Source organism: Mus caroli, chromosome 2 (genome assembly GCF_900094665.2).
Source record: "Mus caroli chromosome 2, CAROLI_EIJ_v1.1, whole genome shotgun sequence".
In the NCBI taxonomy this organism is placed as follows: Eukaryota; Metazoa; Chordata; class Mammalia; order Rodentia; family Muridae; genus Mus; species Mus caroli.
Window position 1 is genome coordinate 31,432,939 of NC_034571.1, and position 18,121 is coordinate 31,451,059.

At 51.8% G+C, this 18,121-nt stretch overlaps 1 protein-coding gene and 1 long non-coding RNA gene across 3 annotated transcripts in view; one reads left to right on the forward strand and one right to left on the reverse strand.

The window, feature by feature from the left end:
• LOC110309229 overlaps nucleotides 1–10,867 on the reverse strand; it is a 14,799-nt gene extending 3,932 nt beyond the window's left edge. The window contains exons 1-2 of the long non-coding RNA XR_003838416.1: nucleotides 10,670–10,867; nucleotides 1,137–2,460 (exon numbers count right to left, since the gene is read on the reverse strand). This is a non-coding gene — a long non-coding RNA (uncharacterized LOC110309229). The remainder of the gene's footprint in view (nucleotides 1–1,136; nucleotides 2,461–10,669) is intronic.
• An 11-nt stretch (nucleotides 10,868–10,878) lies between these two features.
• Dab2ip (DAB2 interacting protein) overlaps nucleotides 10,879–18,121 on the forward strand; it is a 175,484-nt gene continuing 168,241 nt past the window's right edge. For both annotated transcript variants that reach the window (XM_029484645.1, XM_029484669.1), the window contains exon 1: nucleotides 10,879–11,048. In XM_029484645.1, coding sequence (XP_029340505.1) covers nucleotides 11,009–11,048 — 40 coding nt within the window. In that variant the 5' untranslated portion in view covers nucleotides 10,879–11,008. The remainder of the gene's footprint in view (nucleotides 11,049–18,121) is intronic.

Genomic DNA, 18,121 nt, shown 5'->3' on the forward strand with positions numbered 1-18,121 from the left:
GCTGGACTCACACTTAGCCACCCCTTAATGGTGGTGACCCCATGAGAATGCTGAGCCTTGGATGGGAGGGTGTATCTATGGGTCTATAGCTGTGTGCACTGGTAGCCTGCTGGACTCACACTTAGCCATCCCTTAATGGTGGTGACCCCAGAGTGGGGAGTGAGCTTAAAGGAAAACTCATGTTGCTCAGCTTGGCAGAGCATACCTTCAATCTTAGAACCCCAGAGGCAGAGGCAGGTAGATCTCTGTGAGTTCAAGGCCAGCATGGTCCACACCTAGTGAATTCTAGGACAGCCAGGGCTACAAGACCCTGTCTTAAGCAAGCAATCAAGCAAGCAAATACACACACACACACACACACACACACACACACACACACACACACACACACTCAAAACCAAAGAAAGAAAACTACGTTCTTCTTTTGACCTAACTTTTTTTTTAAGTTTTCATCTTTAGCCCTCTCTATGGAAGTCCCCAAATTCATAGTAATGCTCCTGCCTCAGCTTTTCTAGTTCTGGGATTACACACATGAGCCATAATAATGTTTTTAAAAATTGTCCCCATGACTATGCCAGGGCTTGGTCTCCACACATTGCTCCTGAGCTTTGAGGTGGGCAATGGTTTGGTCCTCAGGGCAAAGAAAGGAGAGCAGATCAAATGGATGGTAGCTGATTCACCAGCTGAGCGGTGAATGCCATCGGTTCTCAACCTCCAACCCCCATTGACCCAAAAGCCTCACTCTGACATTGAAGGCTCTTGTCCTCTCAAGGCTAACCAGTCTCCCAGCATCCCCACACAGACACAGGTCAGCAAACTACAACCCATGTGATCCTCACAGCTTCAACTGGTTGAAGAGAAACTCCAAAAATGTTTACTATTTTATGGCTAGATAAGAAAATAAGAAAGTCCACTTTTGGTGTCAAGTAATGGTTTGTATGTTTATTTATTTATTTGTGTGTGTGTATGTGTGTGTGTCTACATGCCTGTGTAAGGGTGACTTAAAGGCTAGAAGATGATATTGTATACCTTCCTTTTCCTTTGAGGCAGTTCTCTCACTGAACCTGGGGCTCACAGGTTCTCAGCTAAGCTGGAGGAAGCCAGCATGCCCCAGCAACCGTCCTACTTCCACTTACCTCGCACTGGAGTCACAGGCACCTGCGGGCATCTAGGGATGCCCTCTTTACTAGACGGGTGAAGGGCTGTGTGTCTGCTTCATCGCTGGGGTGCCAGAGAGCTGCTGGCAAGCAGCTCAGGGGAGACAGAACGCAATCTGAGGATCTCTGATCTAGACAGAAAGGTTCCAAGGGGCTTTAGACTGGCTGGAATGGCCAAAGTGTTGGAGCTCTCCAAAGGGAGGCTCATGCAGCGTCAGGGTCTCTCCCACTACCATCATCTCAGCGCCAAGGTGGGGAGTGGTTGTGACTAACAACGAAGGGCAGCTGGTAGCCGCAGCAGCAAGCAGGCGTGTGAGTCCAGCCTGCTAGGCAGATCCGAGGTCCAGCAATGAATGCTTCAGGAGAGAAAACTCTCCCCCAGAGTCTTACAGCTCAATAAAACAGCCACTCTCAGACAATTCTCAGTGAAATAACTTGTGTACTTCATCCACATGGATAGGAATAAACATATACATTTCAAGGATCAGGCGGGGTCCAGAGTTCGATGCTTCGCGCTGGCTCAGTCTGGGATGTTAGGCATGCTCTATTTGCATGGAAAGGACGTCAGGTGTTGTCCCTATGTGATTGATAGTTGTGGTCCTCTCAATGGGGTGTCACGCTTACCTGTTCCAGGACAGGAAGAGCTTGGCAGGAAGCTGTTTCCAAGCCTGCTGTTCTCAATGCTAAGACTCCCTGGGGTTTTAAACCTGCTCAACCTTACTAGTTCTTCTGTCTGCTGGCATGGTCCACTTGTCCCACAGACAGTGCTGGGATCTGCTGCTCGTCATTTCACATCAAACGCTCTTAACTGCTGAGCCATCCTGCCCCCAAGAGTTCTGTTTGATTGGTCCACAGTCACATCCACTCATTGGGGAGCTGCCCAAAGTTGTTCTCCAGTTACAAATGCAGAGCTGAGCAGAGTTACAAAGTCTGAAATATTTACTGCGTGGCCCCTCCAGCGTGTAACTTGCCTGCCCTGCAATGGGTCAGCTATGTGGTCTGACACTCGGAACTTTCTTTTCCGTGTGTCCAGTCTTCCAAAGGGCCACAGTAAAAGAGCATTTTAAGTCTCTCGCAACGGTGAGCAGACTCCCCACCTGGTAACACTTTGAGAGCCTCTCTCCTATGGCTGGTGATGCCCATGGCCAGTACTCTGGCTGACTCATCCCTGGGTCATTCCTTTGGCATAGTCTTCAGGCAGCATTTGCTGAATCGCACAGACGGCTACTGTTGCTCATCTGGAAACATAGCAGGCTTCTTGTGGGTTTTCCTGACTGGCTTCGGCGTGACTGCCCAGCACCACCTAGAAGAGAGCAGAGTTCTTGTTCTGGCAGGTAATCCAGCTATGTGTGGGACAGTGTGCCGTGGAGACTGCTAGCTCATGGGATTATGTCCTGGAGGGGGTCTCCAGGGGTTGCTAATCTGGGGACACCTATGACTGTCTTGGGTGGTGACCTTGATGCTTGGTGGATGAGAAAAAGGACCTTCACATTTGCACCATCCTTGCGCTGACCTATGTACAGGTTCACTGTCACTGATTATGCTGGGGTTTCCTTTCCAGGACACAAGTCCAGCTGGATCCTGGGACCTCAAGGCAGGCCTCCTGGTTCACTGTGATTTGGGGGATCTTTGAGGACCCCAGACTACCATTCTGAGCCCCTTACCCTGGAAAATACTTAAAGCCCCTAACTCTAGCTATTCCTCTCTAGCCAGCTTTTCTGGAAGGACTTGGGACTTTCCACACAGCTCTGTGGCTGAGGGCGTTCACACTGCTCTGTGGCTGAGAGTGTTCACACTGCTCTGTGGCTGAGAATGTTCACACTGCTAAGTGGCTGAGAGTGTTCACACTGCTCTGGGATTGAGAGTGTTCACACTGCTCTGGGATTGAGAGTGTTCACACTGCTCTGTGGCCAAGAGCCAGCCCTGGGATCAGCTAGTTGGGAAGGTTGGTGACTCGTCCTCCTCAGCAGCACCCCAATGACTGATTTCTTTCTTTGAGAAAATGTTGTTTTGCATGTGTATGTGCGAGTGCACACATGTATGCATGCTCGTGTGCACAGGCGCATGAAAGCCTCAGGCTGGCGGATGTCACCTGTCTCCCTCAATCAGTCTTTCCACCTTTTCTTAACTTCCTAGTTTCTTATTTAGCACAAACATCTTACTAACCCTAGAGATTTTACCATGTGGTGAGCCAGCTTGTTCCAAGGATCCTCTGTCTTTGTCCCTGGGTCCTGGGATTATAGGCAAGTCGCCTTGCCTACCTGGTTTTTCACTTAGGTTCTAAGAAGCTGAACTCCTATCCTCGTGCTTGTGTGATAAGAACCTTACCAGCTGAGCCATCTGCCTGCACAGGACTGGGGCGTCTGGGGTCCAAATTGGACCAAACTCTTCCCGCTTCACTCCTGGAGGCAGTGTCTTGCCTCTTCTGTCCTGATCCCTGGTTTTATGGGACAGTGTGGTGGGATTCCCTGAGACTGCTAACTCACAGGCCCTGCACAGGCAGCCATGGGAGCCATTGTCCTCTGAAGGAACTCACGATCTGCTCGTGACGTTTCCTTGCTTTTCTACCATCAGGGACAGGGTAGCCTGGTGTGGCTCGGGACTTGTTAGATGGTACTGGCCATGAGACTTGGGGCCTTTAAAAGAAACTCCATAATCTAGGAACAGGACGACGTGGCTCAGAGGGCTTCCAGATGTGAACTCTTGGGAATCAGAGCAGAGGCTGGTGGGACAGCTGATCATCCAGATGATTCTATCCGTCTCCACACCTTTCTACTGCCCACACCAGACAACCTCCTTTCCATGAGGCCACTGGAGAGGCGAGGGTTCAAATCCCAGCTTGACCACTTCTCAGTCGCTGAGTTGGGGCAAGGGGATGTTGGAGTTCTTATCTGTGTGGCCCTGTGTTCAGAGTCCTACTGAGAATAGAAGACCCAAGAAGAGTCAGGGAAACGAGAGATACCTGTCACAGACAGGATACTCCAGGGACGCTGTCTCAGGTCCAAGGATTCACTGCATTGTGTGCCCAATAAATCGAGGAGGAGAAAAAGGACAGCTGAGCTTCCCCCATCGTGGGCTTTGTTGGGGTTTGCTAGGGGCTCCTCTGGATGCTCTGAGCACAGGATGGACCTGCATTGAGGGTGGGGACTGGCAGAGTATGCACCATTTGGAGGTCTGCGGAGGAAATCACTGTGGGGTCGGGTGGGGTGAACAGGATGGCTCTGGAACGCAGTCTGCGGCCCTGGGGTGGGAGGGGGAGTGCCAAAGTCCATGTTGGCACACACCTGTGATCCCCACACTGCAGAAGCTGAGGCAGGAGGATGCTAAGTTCCAGCATGGCCACATAGCAATATCCTCTTCTAAACCAAAACAAAGCCCGAGAGGCTGCCGTGTGGCTGGGGTGGGAGGGTGTGGTGATTTGAATGAGGATGCCCTCATAGCACATATACGCACATGCTCAGCCCCTGAGCTGTCTGGGAAGGATTCGGAAGTATGGCCTTGTTGTGTCACTGAGAGTGGGTTTAAGATTTCAAAAGCCCACACCAGGCCAAGTCTCTCTCTCTCTCTCTCTCTCTCTCTCTCTCTCTCTGTCTGTCTCTCTCTCTCTCTCTCTCTCTCTCCTTCTGTCTCTCTTTGTCTGTCTCTGTCTCTCTCCTTCTGTCTCTTTTTGTCTGTCTCTCTCTGTCTCTGTCTGTCTCTGTCTCTTTCCTTCTGTCTCTGTCTCTGTCTCTGTCTGTCTCTGTCTCTCTCCTTCTGTCTCTCTTTGTCTCTGTCTGTCTCTGTCTCTGTCTGTCTCTGTCTCTCCTCTGTCTCTCTCTTTCTGTCTCTGTCTCTCTGTCTCAGTCTGTCTCTGTATGTCTCTGTCTTTCTCTCTCGGTCTGCCTGCTTGCCAGTGAATCAGATTGTAGCCCTCAGCCCTGTGCTTACCTACCTGCAGGCATGCTGCCTGCCGTGATGATGATAGGTTAACCCCCTGAAACTGTAAGCAAGCCCCCAATTAAATACTTCCTTTGATAAGAGTTGTCTTGGTCATAATGTCTCTTCACAAAACAGAACAGTTACTAAGACAGAGGGGGAAAGAAGTGGGGAGAGAGGGAAGGGGAAGACATAAAGAGAATGTGGGGACGAAGCCATGTTGGGCCAATTGCACACACTCCTGAGGGCTGTGCTATGGTCTTGAGAGGACAGGGTGTCCTCACTGCCCAATTTATGAATTACCCAGCAGCCCTCCAGGGCTTACCCTCACACTCCAGAGGCACTAAAGAGGAAACTGAGTCACTGAAAAGGGAGCTTGAGTGCTGAGGGTCGCTTCAGCCGGTGCGATGGAGTGGGCTTTGGACCAAGGCGGGTAGGTTGGCACCTGGTCTTGAGCTCTGCCACCTGTGCCCAGGCAGTGTCTAGACAGCAATAAGCCTGGCCAGACACCACAGCACTTGGCTCAGTGGGAGCAGGGCATCTGGGCTCCTCCTGGCCTCCCTTTGGCCTTAGGAAAGTTCAAGCAGAAAATCTGGGGCATAGAGACAACTGGAAGGATGTGGAAGCACACTATCTCAGTGTACGCATTCCCACGCCTCCTGCTTCCGGTCCTGTGAACTCCTCTTCATCCGTCACAGTCCTACCTGGCCAGCCCTGCTCCCCATGCTTTCTTGAATCTGCCGGAGCTGACCACTAGCCCTCATGTCCCTACTTCACTCTCATCTTGCTCTCAGATCGCTGAGCTCTGCGTCTTCCTTTGGGCATCTGGATTTCCTGCTGGGCCAGGCTCAGGACCTGACAGAGGCAGTACTATTTCTATGCTGGGCTGGTAGTTTGACCTTTGCAGAGGCAAGCAATGATCAAGCTTGGTGCCAGGCACATATCCTTTCTCCCTCATGCCTCCTGCAGGGCTCCCATCCCCTCACTACTCTGATTGAAGTCTCACTCCACTCTTTTCTTCCTTTACTTTTTCTTCTCCCTTCCTTTCTACCCACTTTTTTTGGGGGGGGGCGGGGTCTCATGTAATCCAGATTGGCTTCCAGTGTACCAGAGGGTGACTTTGAACTTCTGATCCTCCTGTCTCCATCTCTAAGTGCTAGGATCACCATGCTCTGTTTATAATGCAGTGCTAGGGATGGAAGCAGGACTTCTTGCAGGCTAGCTGGGCGCCCTACCAACTAAGCTACACCCACAGCCCCTATTTAACTCCTTTCTGTGCCTAAGGCAACTGTGACTGGAGCAAGATCTCTTGCTGGGCTGGCCTAACAGGCTTCATAGGGAGCTGTGGGTCTCAGACCCACATCACATGCTACCCCAACCCATCCTTCCTGCCGCTCTGAGCTCTCTGACATCTCTGTGTATCTATCTGCCTGTATTCCTCCAACATCACACGCTACAGCAGAGCTCCCTGTGCCCCGCCCAAGCCCTCTTCCTCTCCCTGCAGCAGACCAACTGCCTTCAGGTCATCCTGGACTCCCCCCCCCTTCTCTGCTGGCCTTGCAATGGCACTCAAGATCCCCTCAGGTGTCCTGAATCTATGCACTTTCCGTCAACCCCCACCCCCTGCTGGAGTTCCCAGGGTTTTTACCTTCAGTAATAGCAATGTCCTAGGTGGCGTCTCTGAGTTCACTTGTGGCAGCAGCCAAGGAGCCTCTTGGACCCATCCCTTGCCATGGGCTCCATACTTCCCGGCCCATAGAGCTCTCCATGATGCTGCTTCTGATCTTCCTCTCTTCTCCCGAGCCATCCTCTCACTTGTCCACCCACTCTAACACCCTGGCCATCATCTTGAACCTTCTACCCATCAGCCTTTGAGGTGGCTCTGCTCACTCATGCTTGATGGCCCCTTGGACTTTGCACAGCAGGACCCATCAATCCATTGCTCAGATCCGATTCCTCTGGGCCTCTATTTGCTTTCTCAATAGCATCTATCTTTGATGGAAGAGTGTGTTTCCCCTCAGCTAGATTATAAACCCACAACAGTGGGAATGCTGGCTACACCAGGCCTCGTACCAGAGCTAGGCCAAAGTCAGCACTTGTAGAATGTTGAGCCTGCAGGCCTTTCTGCTCCACCAACTGTGGTTTTACAGTTTAACCTACAGAAGTCATCAGATGGATACGAGTAGGGTACATGAAGACATTCCTCACAGTGTTGGGGATGTAGCTCAGGCAGCAGAGTGTTCACCTAGAATGCATGCAATCTTGGATTCAGTGCCTGGCGCTGAGGTGAAAACCATCGTGGTACCACGTGCCTGTGCATCCAGTACTCAAGGGGTGGAAGCCAGAAGAGGAGACATTCAAGGCCACCCTCAGTGTCACAGTGAGTTCTTCATCAGCTGGGGAGCCACATGAGATCATGTCTTTATTTTATTTATTTATTTATTTATTTATTTATTTAATGCATGAGTACACCACCATTGCTCTCTTGAGACACACCAGAAAAGGGCACCAGACCCCACAACAGATGGTTGTGAGCCACCATGTGGTTGCTGGGAATTGAACTCAGGACCTCTGCAAGAGCAGTCGGTGCTCTTAACCACTGAGCCATCTCTCCAGCCCAATCCTGTCTTTAAAAGAAGGAAGGACACTGATTGTAAGGTTGCTTGATTGCATGACAACTGGAAGTAATGCTAAGCAAGTCCAACAGTCACAGCCAAGAGCACTGATGTCACCAAAGAAAGGGAGTGTGTGGTGGCGACTCAGTTATTGCAAAGGAGCCCTGGAGAGCAAGGACTCTGGGTGCATCTGTAAACATGTCTACTTATGGGTGGAGAAAGTGCCAGAGAGTCAAGCTTTGTTCCTTGTCTGGAAAAGGAAAAGGAGCTGGGGAGGGTAGCAGCCCATGATGGAGGCACAGACACCAAGACTCACTTCCTGCCCTGGACTTCATTGTGAAAAGCTTTGTCAAGTCCTTCAGCTTCCTTGGCTAGAGAACGGGCCTCTGCTCTCCCCACTGGCTGCACCAATCTCTGGAGAGGGTCAGAGCTGGAGAGAGGGAGAAGTCATACCTTCTACTGACTGTGAGAGATGGGCCGGGCCCTAGGCTGTCTTCTCCTTCTAGCCTAATGTTAGCCCTGAAGGATGGCTGAGTTACTCCAGTCATCCAGCGGCTAAGGGCATAGTCTAGTTATGAGCTAAGGGGACTACCCTTTTAAAAAACAAACAAACAAACAAACAAACAGACATATTTTTGTTGATTATTTAGGAATTCCACATAATGCACTCTGATCATTTTTTTTTTTAAATAAGAGCTCTAATAGCCTAACTTGGCCTTGAACTCATTCTGTAGCTGAGGAGGACCTTGAACTTCCGATTCTCCTGCCTCTGTCTCCCAATTGTAGGCATTACCACCACACCTGGTTAACGTGCTGATGGGGATTGAATGTAGAACACACACACACACACACACACACACACACACACTCGTGGTCTACAAGCATGGAGAGGTCAAAGTACAAATTTCAGTTGTTTCTTTCTGCTGTGATTTCCGCAAATCAAACTCAGGTTGTCGGGCTTAGGTAGCAAGTGCTTTTTACCAAAACACTAAGCTAGCTATCTTGTTGCCAGTCTGCCCCAGTCCATTTTAGATTCCCACTAATGTGGTTAAGGCTGGCTTTGAACTCACTACCCTTCTACCTCAGTCTCCCCAGTGTTTGCTGAGCTGTAGTGAGTCCTAGAGCATCCAGGATGCCCCAGGACCGGAGAGAACTCACCTACTTGCTGGGGAAACATGGTCCCATTCCCTATACTTAACTCCCCCACCCCCTGCAGTATCCCTTCCCCAGGCACCCTTAATGAGGAGATCCAGGGAGCCTGGTGCCCACAGTAGGCTTGGGTAGGGCCTGGCCTCCCTGTAATTAAGGCAGCAGGAGGCTGGGAGCCGGGATCCTGTCATCCAAAGTGGGGAGGAGGGGAGAAGGAGCAGGAGGAACCTCCCTGTGGCCAGGCTGACCACGTCAGCAGCCACTGGCTCTCTGGGAGCCGCTAGGTAGCAGCTGGGATAGACTCAGTATGGATGCCGCTAGCTCAGCATCACCCTGGTCCAAGCCAGTGCAGGCCCATACCATGGACTTAGGGCAGAAAAAACTTGATCTGAGTCCTGTAGATGCATGTCCCCTATCCCTCTCCTCTTGATCTCTCTACCCAACTCCACAGCCATTCCTCCAAAAAAGCAGGCCAATGACGGCTCAGATCTCAGCGTTCAGCTAGGCAGAGGGCCAATGGTATCTCTTCTTCAGCAGGCAGCACTGTGTGTTGGGGAGATTGGGAAAGGGCTGCTCAAAGGGACACCCAGGCATCCCTTGGAAAGGAGGTCAGCCTCTGAACAGATGCTTCCTGCAGCCCCTGGAGCAAGCCTGCACTCCAGTTGTCCCTCTGATCCTCTGAGCTCTATCTCTGTGCTCATCTCACTGGAACCTTCTCTAGTCACGTGACAATCTGTCTGCTCCCCACCAGATACTCCCCTGTCAGCACAGGTCTCTGCTCCTGCCTCTGCATCAGCTTGGACATGGTTCACTCTACTTGCATTTCCCCTCCTGGACTCCTTGCACTGGTTTGGGCCAGGGTGATGCCAAGCTAATGAAAGCCTCTTTGTCCTTCCACTCCCTGGTGCCAAGGCTGTGACCTCTCTGGAACCCAGACCTGCCCAGGTGGTCACTCATAAGCTGTGGCCTGGACACATCTCTAAGCTGCATTGTATTTGTCTATGAAATGGGTTTCTAGCTGAAGCCACCCTTGGGAGACTTTCCTGGGAAACAGGTGGGTAAACACTCCAAAAGGTACCACAGTGGGTGGGCTTAACAACTTGTCCCCGTGTGACCACAGCTGCTCTTGTGGAAGCTATAGGCATGCTCTGCCCATCCCTGCCCCACCCTTAACACAATGGCCAGAGAGGCCTTCTTAAGGCAACTGGAATCATGTCACCAACCAGATGTCCAACTCCAGCTTCTCTGGACTCCCTCTCCCCCTCTTGCTCAGCTCTATCTATTCGTTCTAACCACTAGAACAAATCTGACGACCACCCAATGTCTCATATGCATGCCTTTCATCCTTCTCTACCCGGCTAACTGCTATGTGCCTTCTCCCCCAGGGAGCACCCATGACCATCTCTCTCATTCCAGGGAGCCCCCATTCTCTGTGCTCCAGGGGTGCGATCCTGCACGCTCCATTGCAGTAACTAGCACAGCTGGGTGCCGATGCCCCTGCAGTGGGCCAGACATTTCACCTTGCTCTCTGCTGCAGACCCAGCACAGCACGGTGTCTGGCAAGGACTGGATTCTCAAAAAAAAAATATTTAGTGACTGGATGGATGGATGAGTCAATTTCTGCATCCCACACTGCAGGAAATGTCTGAGAACAGATTTGAGTGGGAGGTTCCTGCAAGGCCTGGGAGAAGCCCCTGGGCTTTGGGGTGCTAGGCGGTGAACAGCAGACACCCTTATCCCCTCCCACGAGGAGGTCAGCCTCCCCATCCATTCGCACGGGTTTCTGAGGTCCCAGAACCAGCTTCCAGATGTTAAGCTCCGTGTCAGCCTTACCTTCTAGCTTTTCCATCTGCACAGCCGGACCAGATCCCTGCAGCCAGCAACACGGGCAGCCAGGCCAGCCGTCCCCAGCGTCTTCCTATTTTAGACATCTCGCCGCCTCGGTCCCTTCTAATGTTTCCAGGCAGGCTGCGGGGGGAGGAAAAAAAGGTTACTGCTACTTTAAATGTACTGTATGAAGGCGAGGGCTGGAAAGGGGCCTGCTTGCAGGAATACCCAGTCATCTAGTTGGAGAAGCCGCCAGATGGAATACAAAAGGAGAAGCGCAGGCGCTCATGGAGACGGCCTCGGTTCATAAATCAGGTGGGGCCACGGCCCAGGGGCCCACACGCCATGGAGCCCGACTCCCTCCTGGACCCAGGCGACTCCTACGGTAGGTGAGCCGCGCCAGCTAAGTGGCTAAGTGGCAGAGTTTGGGATTTTAGCCCACTGCTCCAGCAGACTTTGCATAGCTTTGGGAATCAGAGTTGAAATGGGTCGGGGGAGGCAGGCATCTGGGTGCCACCTGGTCTCTGGGCTTAGGGCAGGCATGGGTGCCCTGGGCCTTGGGTCATGGGGCTGAAGGGTCCCCTTAAACGTGGCACTGGCATGGTCCGGTAACCGGATAGAGTTTCTTGGCTTCTTGTACTTTGCTCTTGGCCAAGCAGGAAAGGAAGTAAGTTTATAGCCCCCTGCTCCTTGGTCTCTCAGTCCCCTAGGTCTGCCTGCTGCTGTGGCAAATTCAATTAGTGAGGTCTGCAGAGAAGCAGAAGTGAGCAGGCAACTGAATGTACCTTGTAATTAAAGGCCAGGGCTAAGCTGAGAGCTCCCAGCTTTCCTCTCTGGTACACAAGGCCCCCAGGCTGCTGCCATTGGGGAGCTATCCTTCTCAGCTCCCCTTGGGGTCCTGGGAGCCCTAAGCAAAATGCTGGAGAAAAGTTGCTGTGGTCAGCGCCCAGGCAGAGTGGGATTGCGGTCTGGAAACCACAGAATGGTTCTTCTAGGGGGGCTTCAGGAGGCTTGGGACCCCAGGGACACAGGTATTCAAGCTTACTGGCTACTTGGCTGGCCAGGCTACTGCTCATTTGGCTAGGATGCTGGCATATGGTGGCTGTCTCCCAGCAACAGAGAGAAGCAGGAGGGCAGGAGTAAAGATGAGAGGAGGAGGTGGAGGGTACAGGATGAAGGGTTTACTGGGGAGACAGGGCCCTAGGTAAGGTAAGGTACTGTAAGCCAAGGAGGTTTTCCATGGCAAACGACTTAGGCAAGTCTTCTCAGGGTTGTGGCCCTTTGGAGACCACACACTCCACTAAAATGAGATAGCTCTTCTCTCTCCAGACTCCCTTGTTCCAGCCAGGCCTGGCTGCCTGGCCCAGAGTCAAGGCCAAATTCCCTTCCTCCTACAGCAGCCCAGCTCTGTCTAGAGAGAGAAGGATTTTGCCATGCTTCAAGCTGCATCCCCCAGGGGGGCTGAGCCAGGCCCTACTGTGAACCTGGTGTCTTCAGACAGTAAGGCGACAGGGCACTGTACCCTGTGTGATCTGTGGGACACTTCATCCATGTAACAATCCGTCCTTGGAGAGGAGGGGAGGAGGAGGGAGGAGGGAGGAGGGAGGAGGGAGGAGGGAGGAGGGAGGAATACAGCTCCTGTTCTGGAAGAAATTTTGGTCTGGGACGGGAGGCCACCCATGAATCCCCAGACCTGCTTTGGAGGGATATGTTCCTGGAGGGTAGCCTGGGGACACACAGTCTGGGCTGTAAGATAGATAGGCTTGGCATTTCCAGAATTGTCCATCTCAAGCATGGCATGGCCTGGGCATGACCCATAAAGGTTCCTTCATGTTGTTCCAGGAAGGCACAGATCCGATCCAACCTGGAGAATTGTGGATGTGCGGAGTGGTTACAGGGATCAACATGGCTGGGCAGAGCCCTGGAGTTCCCTGGAGCCCCTTCCCATCCAGAGGTATCTCGGGAGCCCCTGTCTCAGTGCCCTGTGTTTGCCAACAGCAACCTCTGGGCAGGACGAGGCTGGAAACTGAACCAGTTTTTTTTATCTCAGTGGTGTGCAACCTGACCCCTGTCTTAGCCTGTTGATTTCCTGGATTCTGCTATGGCAGGGAAGTGTGTGTCTTGGATCAAGGAAAGAGGCATTGGGACAGAGGAGACTCCAGGCAAGGCCAGGAAGGGCAGAGGAAGAGCCCTTATTCTCTCTGGGATTGTTTTCAGTAGAGCTGAGCAGGGACTGACTTCCCACCAAGTCAGCCTCAGAAGTCTACAGCTGAAACTTGTTCCGGGCCAGGACAAGAAAGGAAGCCCCCTCTCCAGCTCTTGCCATACATCTGTTTATTCATTTGTCCACACTACCTCAGGTCATGAGCCGGGGTGTGGTAGGAGGATTGGGGCAAGAAGCCCAACTTTGCTGCTGCCTTTATGCAGTTCCCAGGTTAGTACAAAGCCCAGTTAGGCCTCCAAGGAAGAAGCCCGGACACCATGGAACCCCTTCCCCCGTGTCAAGGAGGGCTTTCTGAAAGAGGCAGCTCCGTGCCATTGATAGCCCCTGTGAGTGAGGATGGCCACGACACAATGCTGTAGGCGGGCCAGAAATGACAGTGGAAATCACGTCCTCACCGACCCAGAAGCTGGAAGACTAAGACCACTTCCAGGTGATCTGGTTTCTGGTTTCTGCTGAGGGCCCTTCTCCTAGCCTGTGGATGGTTCCCTTCTGTTGAGTCCACGTGGTCTTGCCTCAGTCTGGGCATATGGAGAGAAAAGACAAGTCTGGTTTTCTTCCCGTAGCGATAGTGATGCTACTGGATCAGGGAGCCTTGGTTTCTTCCTGGGAGGCTCTATGACCAAGCAGGTCGCTCAGATCCTCCATGACTCCCTCCTTGAATCATTTCTTTCCCCTGGCTTCTGGGAAAGCCACCACCCATGCCTTCCTCCTGTTTCTTGACCCTTCCCCCCTAGTACACATATGGCTTGCCTTTTAGGTCTGAGCCACAGACCTATACTTCTGTCCCTTTCCCCTGCACCAGCTCTGCTGGCCTGACCCACCTCAGGGCCTTTGCACAGGCTGTTCCTTCTGTCTGGGGCATCCCCCCTCCATCTCTTCAGTCATTTAACTCTAATTTTTTTTTGTCCTGGCTCCTGGAAAGTTGTCTTTTCTGAGAAGCCTTCATGTTTCCTGAGTTCGTTGAAACAGACCTCACTGTCTTGCTGTCTCTTGTCCAGTCTGTTCTGCTTTGTGGATTTCGTCGGTATGGGATTAACTGTGCAGCTCTCTCTAATCTCTAAGCTCTCTGAATCCCCAGAGCACATCTCTCTGCTTGGCCTTAGTGGGTGTCCAAATATGCTGTTGTGTGAGCAATGAGCTGAGTGGATGCAGCTCACCTGGGGAAAGAAGCAAAGAAAAGCATTCCAGACAGACAGAAGGGCGGTGCAAAGGTCTGAGGCGGAGGCACTCTGGAAGGTTCTCTCCTTGCAGTGATATTCTCAGCAAGCTTCTTGAAGGGTCCTGGGAACCTGATGGGAACAAAGCTGGATGTATCCAAGCTGGCTGGAACTCTAGGCTCTCCTTTCTTGAAGTTGTGTAAGACTCCCTCCCATCTGGAAGGCAGACAATGCTGAACATTGCTTCCATTCATGTTCAGGGGCTTGGTCCCTGGGCAGTGGAATCATAGCCATCAGTACTGATGTGCACAGAGGAAACAGCAGAGGTTGAGAAGTGAACCTAAGCCCGGTGTGGTGGCACATACCTTTAAGTCCCAGCACTCAGGAGGCAGAGGCAGGTGGATCTCCATGAATTTGAGGCTAGCTTAGTCCACATACTAAGTTTCAGGACAACTAGTCTCCAAATAAATACATAGATAGACTGATTAATTGATTAATAAAAACAAAAATGTGAGAGTTGCCTAGGTCTAGGTCAAGGGCAAGGATGGCTGGGGATAAGGGCAAGTCAAAGAGCTATTAGAGGCAGGAAGACCAGAGGAAGAAGAGAGCTTAGAAGCTGTGCACGGCCTGCCACCAGTGCACTGTTTTCATGGGCCTCAGTTTTTCATTTGTAAATGGGAACAAGTATCAGCCAAGGTCTATCCTTCAAAACAGCAAGTCTTTCTGGTAGTCCTCATGAGTGTCAAAGATAGGGACGAAAGAGAGGTTGTGGGCATCAGTGAGGGAAGCCCCTCCCCCTGCCACCTCTTTTTCTGGGATTCTCATGGTTCTGTTATCTCTCCCACCACACCCTGCTCTGGGCTCTCAGTGTCCCCTCAAGACACTGGTCACTACCCTGACTCCTATCTGGGATCATAGGATGTTGAGGACAGAGCCTGTCTTGCTTGCACTGTTTCCTTGTAATTTTGTGTTAGCAGCACTTCCCGAGGGCATTGTGTTCACATCACTGAATGAATGAATGAATGAATGAATGGGAGCAGCTGGACCTCTTGTTGGCCCATTGTACCCAGACATCCTCCCCTTCTTTGTTTGGTAACAGTCACTTATGGAAGTTGGTCTCCACGGTAGAATGTTCCAGTTCTAACCATCTAGATACAAATCGGCATTCTGGGTGGCCAGGCATTCCAGAACCAGTCCTTACTACTGGTTCAGCCTCAGTTTCTTGAGCAGACAAATTGGCAAGTCCAGTCCTGCTCTGTGAATTGACTTCCCAGTTGCCCGTGTACTCCCAACACAAAGTGAACATGAGTGCAGCAGGGGCCCCCTGTGGCTCTATGGCTCACACAGGTGAGTAGGACATGTGAATGTCCTGGGAGGCATCAGTTGCTTTGTGCCTCCTGGGGGTGGGACACAGGCTTATACCCCGGTTCCTCTGGTCACCAGTAATTGCTTTTGCCCAGGTCACTGAGATCCCTGTGGTGAGGAGACAGCTATGCCTCTGCTGGGTTCTGAGGATTAAAGATGAAGTAGCCACAACACATTCCCCCCAGTACTGGAGATCAAACCCTGAGCCTCAAACACACCAGACAAGCCCTCTACCACAGACAGGCCTATACCCTTAGTCACCCACCCCTTTTCCCTTTTGAGACAGGGTCTTTCTTACATTGCCTTGGTTGGCTTGGAACTAACTAGCTATGTAGACTAGGCTTTTGAACTCATGGAGATCCACCTGCCTCTGCCTCCCAAGTGCTGGGATTCTAGGTGTGTACCCACCCACTCCCAGCTTCTTTTTGTTTTTTTATTTTGGAACAGGGACTCTATAACTTATTTGTCCAGGCTTGCACTGTACTCCTTCAGTAGCTCAGGCAGGACTCAAACTTAACAATCCTCCTGCCTCAGCTTCCCAGGCAACTGGAACTGCAGGTCTGTACCACCAGGCTCAACTAACAGCACTATTTTTGGAGTACTTGCTCCGAGTCGGGTATCAGGAACAGTCTCCGCTGTGCCTGGTCTACTTGAATCCTCATAACCAACCTGCAGGCTGTTATTAGCCTATTTTATAGAAGGGGAAACTGAGGCTCAAGGGAGTTGAGGGCACACATGAAGAGCAGTAACCAAACCCAGGGAGATGGGTGTGCAGTCTGGGACTTTTCTCTGGCTGCACTGTCTGAGAGCCATTGCTGGGCTCAAGCTGCCAACCATGGGCTCTTCCATTCGCTATGGAAAATCTCCCCTTCTGGGAACTGTTTGCTGAGCCAGTTCAGGACTGAGTGTGACTATGTGACATGGCAAGAACCTGTGTCAGCTCACACAGGGGACAGCAAAAGGCAGGCACAGCTGTGACAGGATTGGACTGGTCTAAAGACAGAGCTATTTTGGGCTCAAAGCTGTCAGAAGTCTGAGGTCATGATGCCCTGGTCCCTTCTTCTGAGTCAGAGAGACTGTAGATGCTGTCCAGGGCTAGCCAAGAGTGAGGCTAATGTTAAGATCACAGATGTGCCCAGCCACCCCCCTCTGTTCATCACCTCGTTTTCTCTCAACCCTCACGCTGGAGATGAGAGGGCTTCTCAGAGAGGCTGAGCAATCTGCCTAAAGACACAAAGCTGGTACAGTCAAACCAAGAGCCATATATCTTTGTCTCTGAAACTGGGCCTATGCGGTCCTTTTCCCTGGTTGAATCTGCCACTTCAGGCTTAGGAGGCTCTAATGAAGCCTGCTCTGCCTCTCAGGTCGTTTCCTGATTCTGATACTCAACAGGCCCTGGGCTGAGACCTGGGAATCCTCAAGCCTCTTTGTCCTGATCTGTGGTAAAGCAACAATGTAGCCTCGTGTACCTGAATCAGGGAAGGGAATGCACAGTCAGCTCCTCCCGTGTGTGTGTGTGTGTGTGTGTGTGTGTGTGTGTGTGTGTGTGTATCTATTTGTCTCTTTGTGTATGTTTGTGTGCCTGTGCATGTGCGCCATGCTGTACACATGAAGGTCAAAGGATGACTTTTGTGGAGTCAGTTTTCTCCTCCTATCTTTTTTTGTTTGTTTTTTTCGAGACAGGGTTTCTCTGTGTAGCCCTGGCTGTCCTGGAACGCACTCTGTAGACCAGGCTGGCTTCGAACTCAGAAATTCACCTGCCTCTGCCTCCCAAGTGCTGGGATTAAAGGCATGCGCCACCACTGCCCGGCATTCTCTTCCTATCTTTACATGGGTTCTAGGAATCACACTCAGGTTGTCATACTTGAACTGCAAGCATCTTTATCCCCTGAGCCATCTCTCTGGCCCCAGATCCTTCCATTTCTAGGCTCAGTCTGTAAGCGGGCTTGTGGGGAATGACATGTCCCTGGGGAGGCAGGGAGGCAGAGCTGGTCCCTTTGACACAGAAAAGCACCAGGCTGTGTCCTGCATACTCAAGGATAGAACCCTTGACTTCCAATCGAGCAGTGGGGAACCCCTGACTATGGTCAGAATGATCTTTAGGCTCCAAAGGGTCCCAAGGTACACAGCTACAGATGGGACTTGTAACTCAAACCTAGGACTCCTAGACGCCGTAACAGTTTTATCAATGTGTAGAATTTCCGGGGAGGAGAGTCTTAGTGAGAGATTACCTAGACTCAGTTGGTCTGTGGGGAGACTGTCTCCATTATGTAACTGGTGAGGGTAGCCCAGCCTCAAAGTGGGTGGCACCATTCCCTGGGTTCAGGTCCTGAACTGTATCAAAGGGGGGAATGCATGTGTCCTGCCCTTGACTGTGGATGGGGCTAACTGCATCAAGTTCCTGCTATGTGGCCTCCCATAACAATAGACTCTTACCTGCTCTCTTCCCTTTTCAGCTGCTGTTAACCCTGGGTCTCCTAGCCTCTGATCCACTTTGCTCTCTCCGTTGCCCAGGAAGCCTCAGGCCAGCCTTACTGTGGCCTCTGGTCTTCCCAGCAGGGCAGGCAGACAGCAATGCTACTTGTCCTACCCACCTGTCCTGCCCACCTGACTTACTCACCTGTCCTACCCACCTGTCTTGCCCACCTGTTCTACCCACCTGTCTTGCCCACCTGTTCTACCCACCTGTCCTGCCCACCTGTCCTACCCACC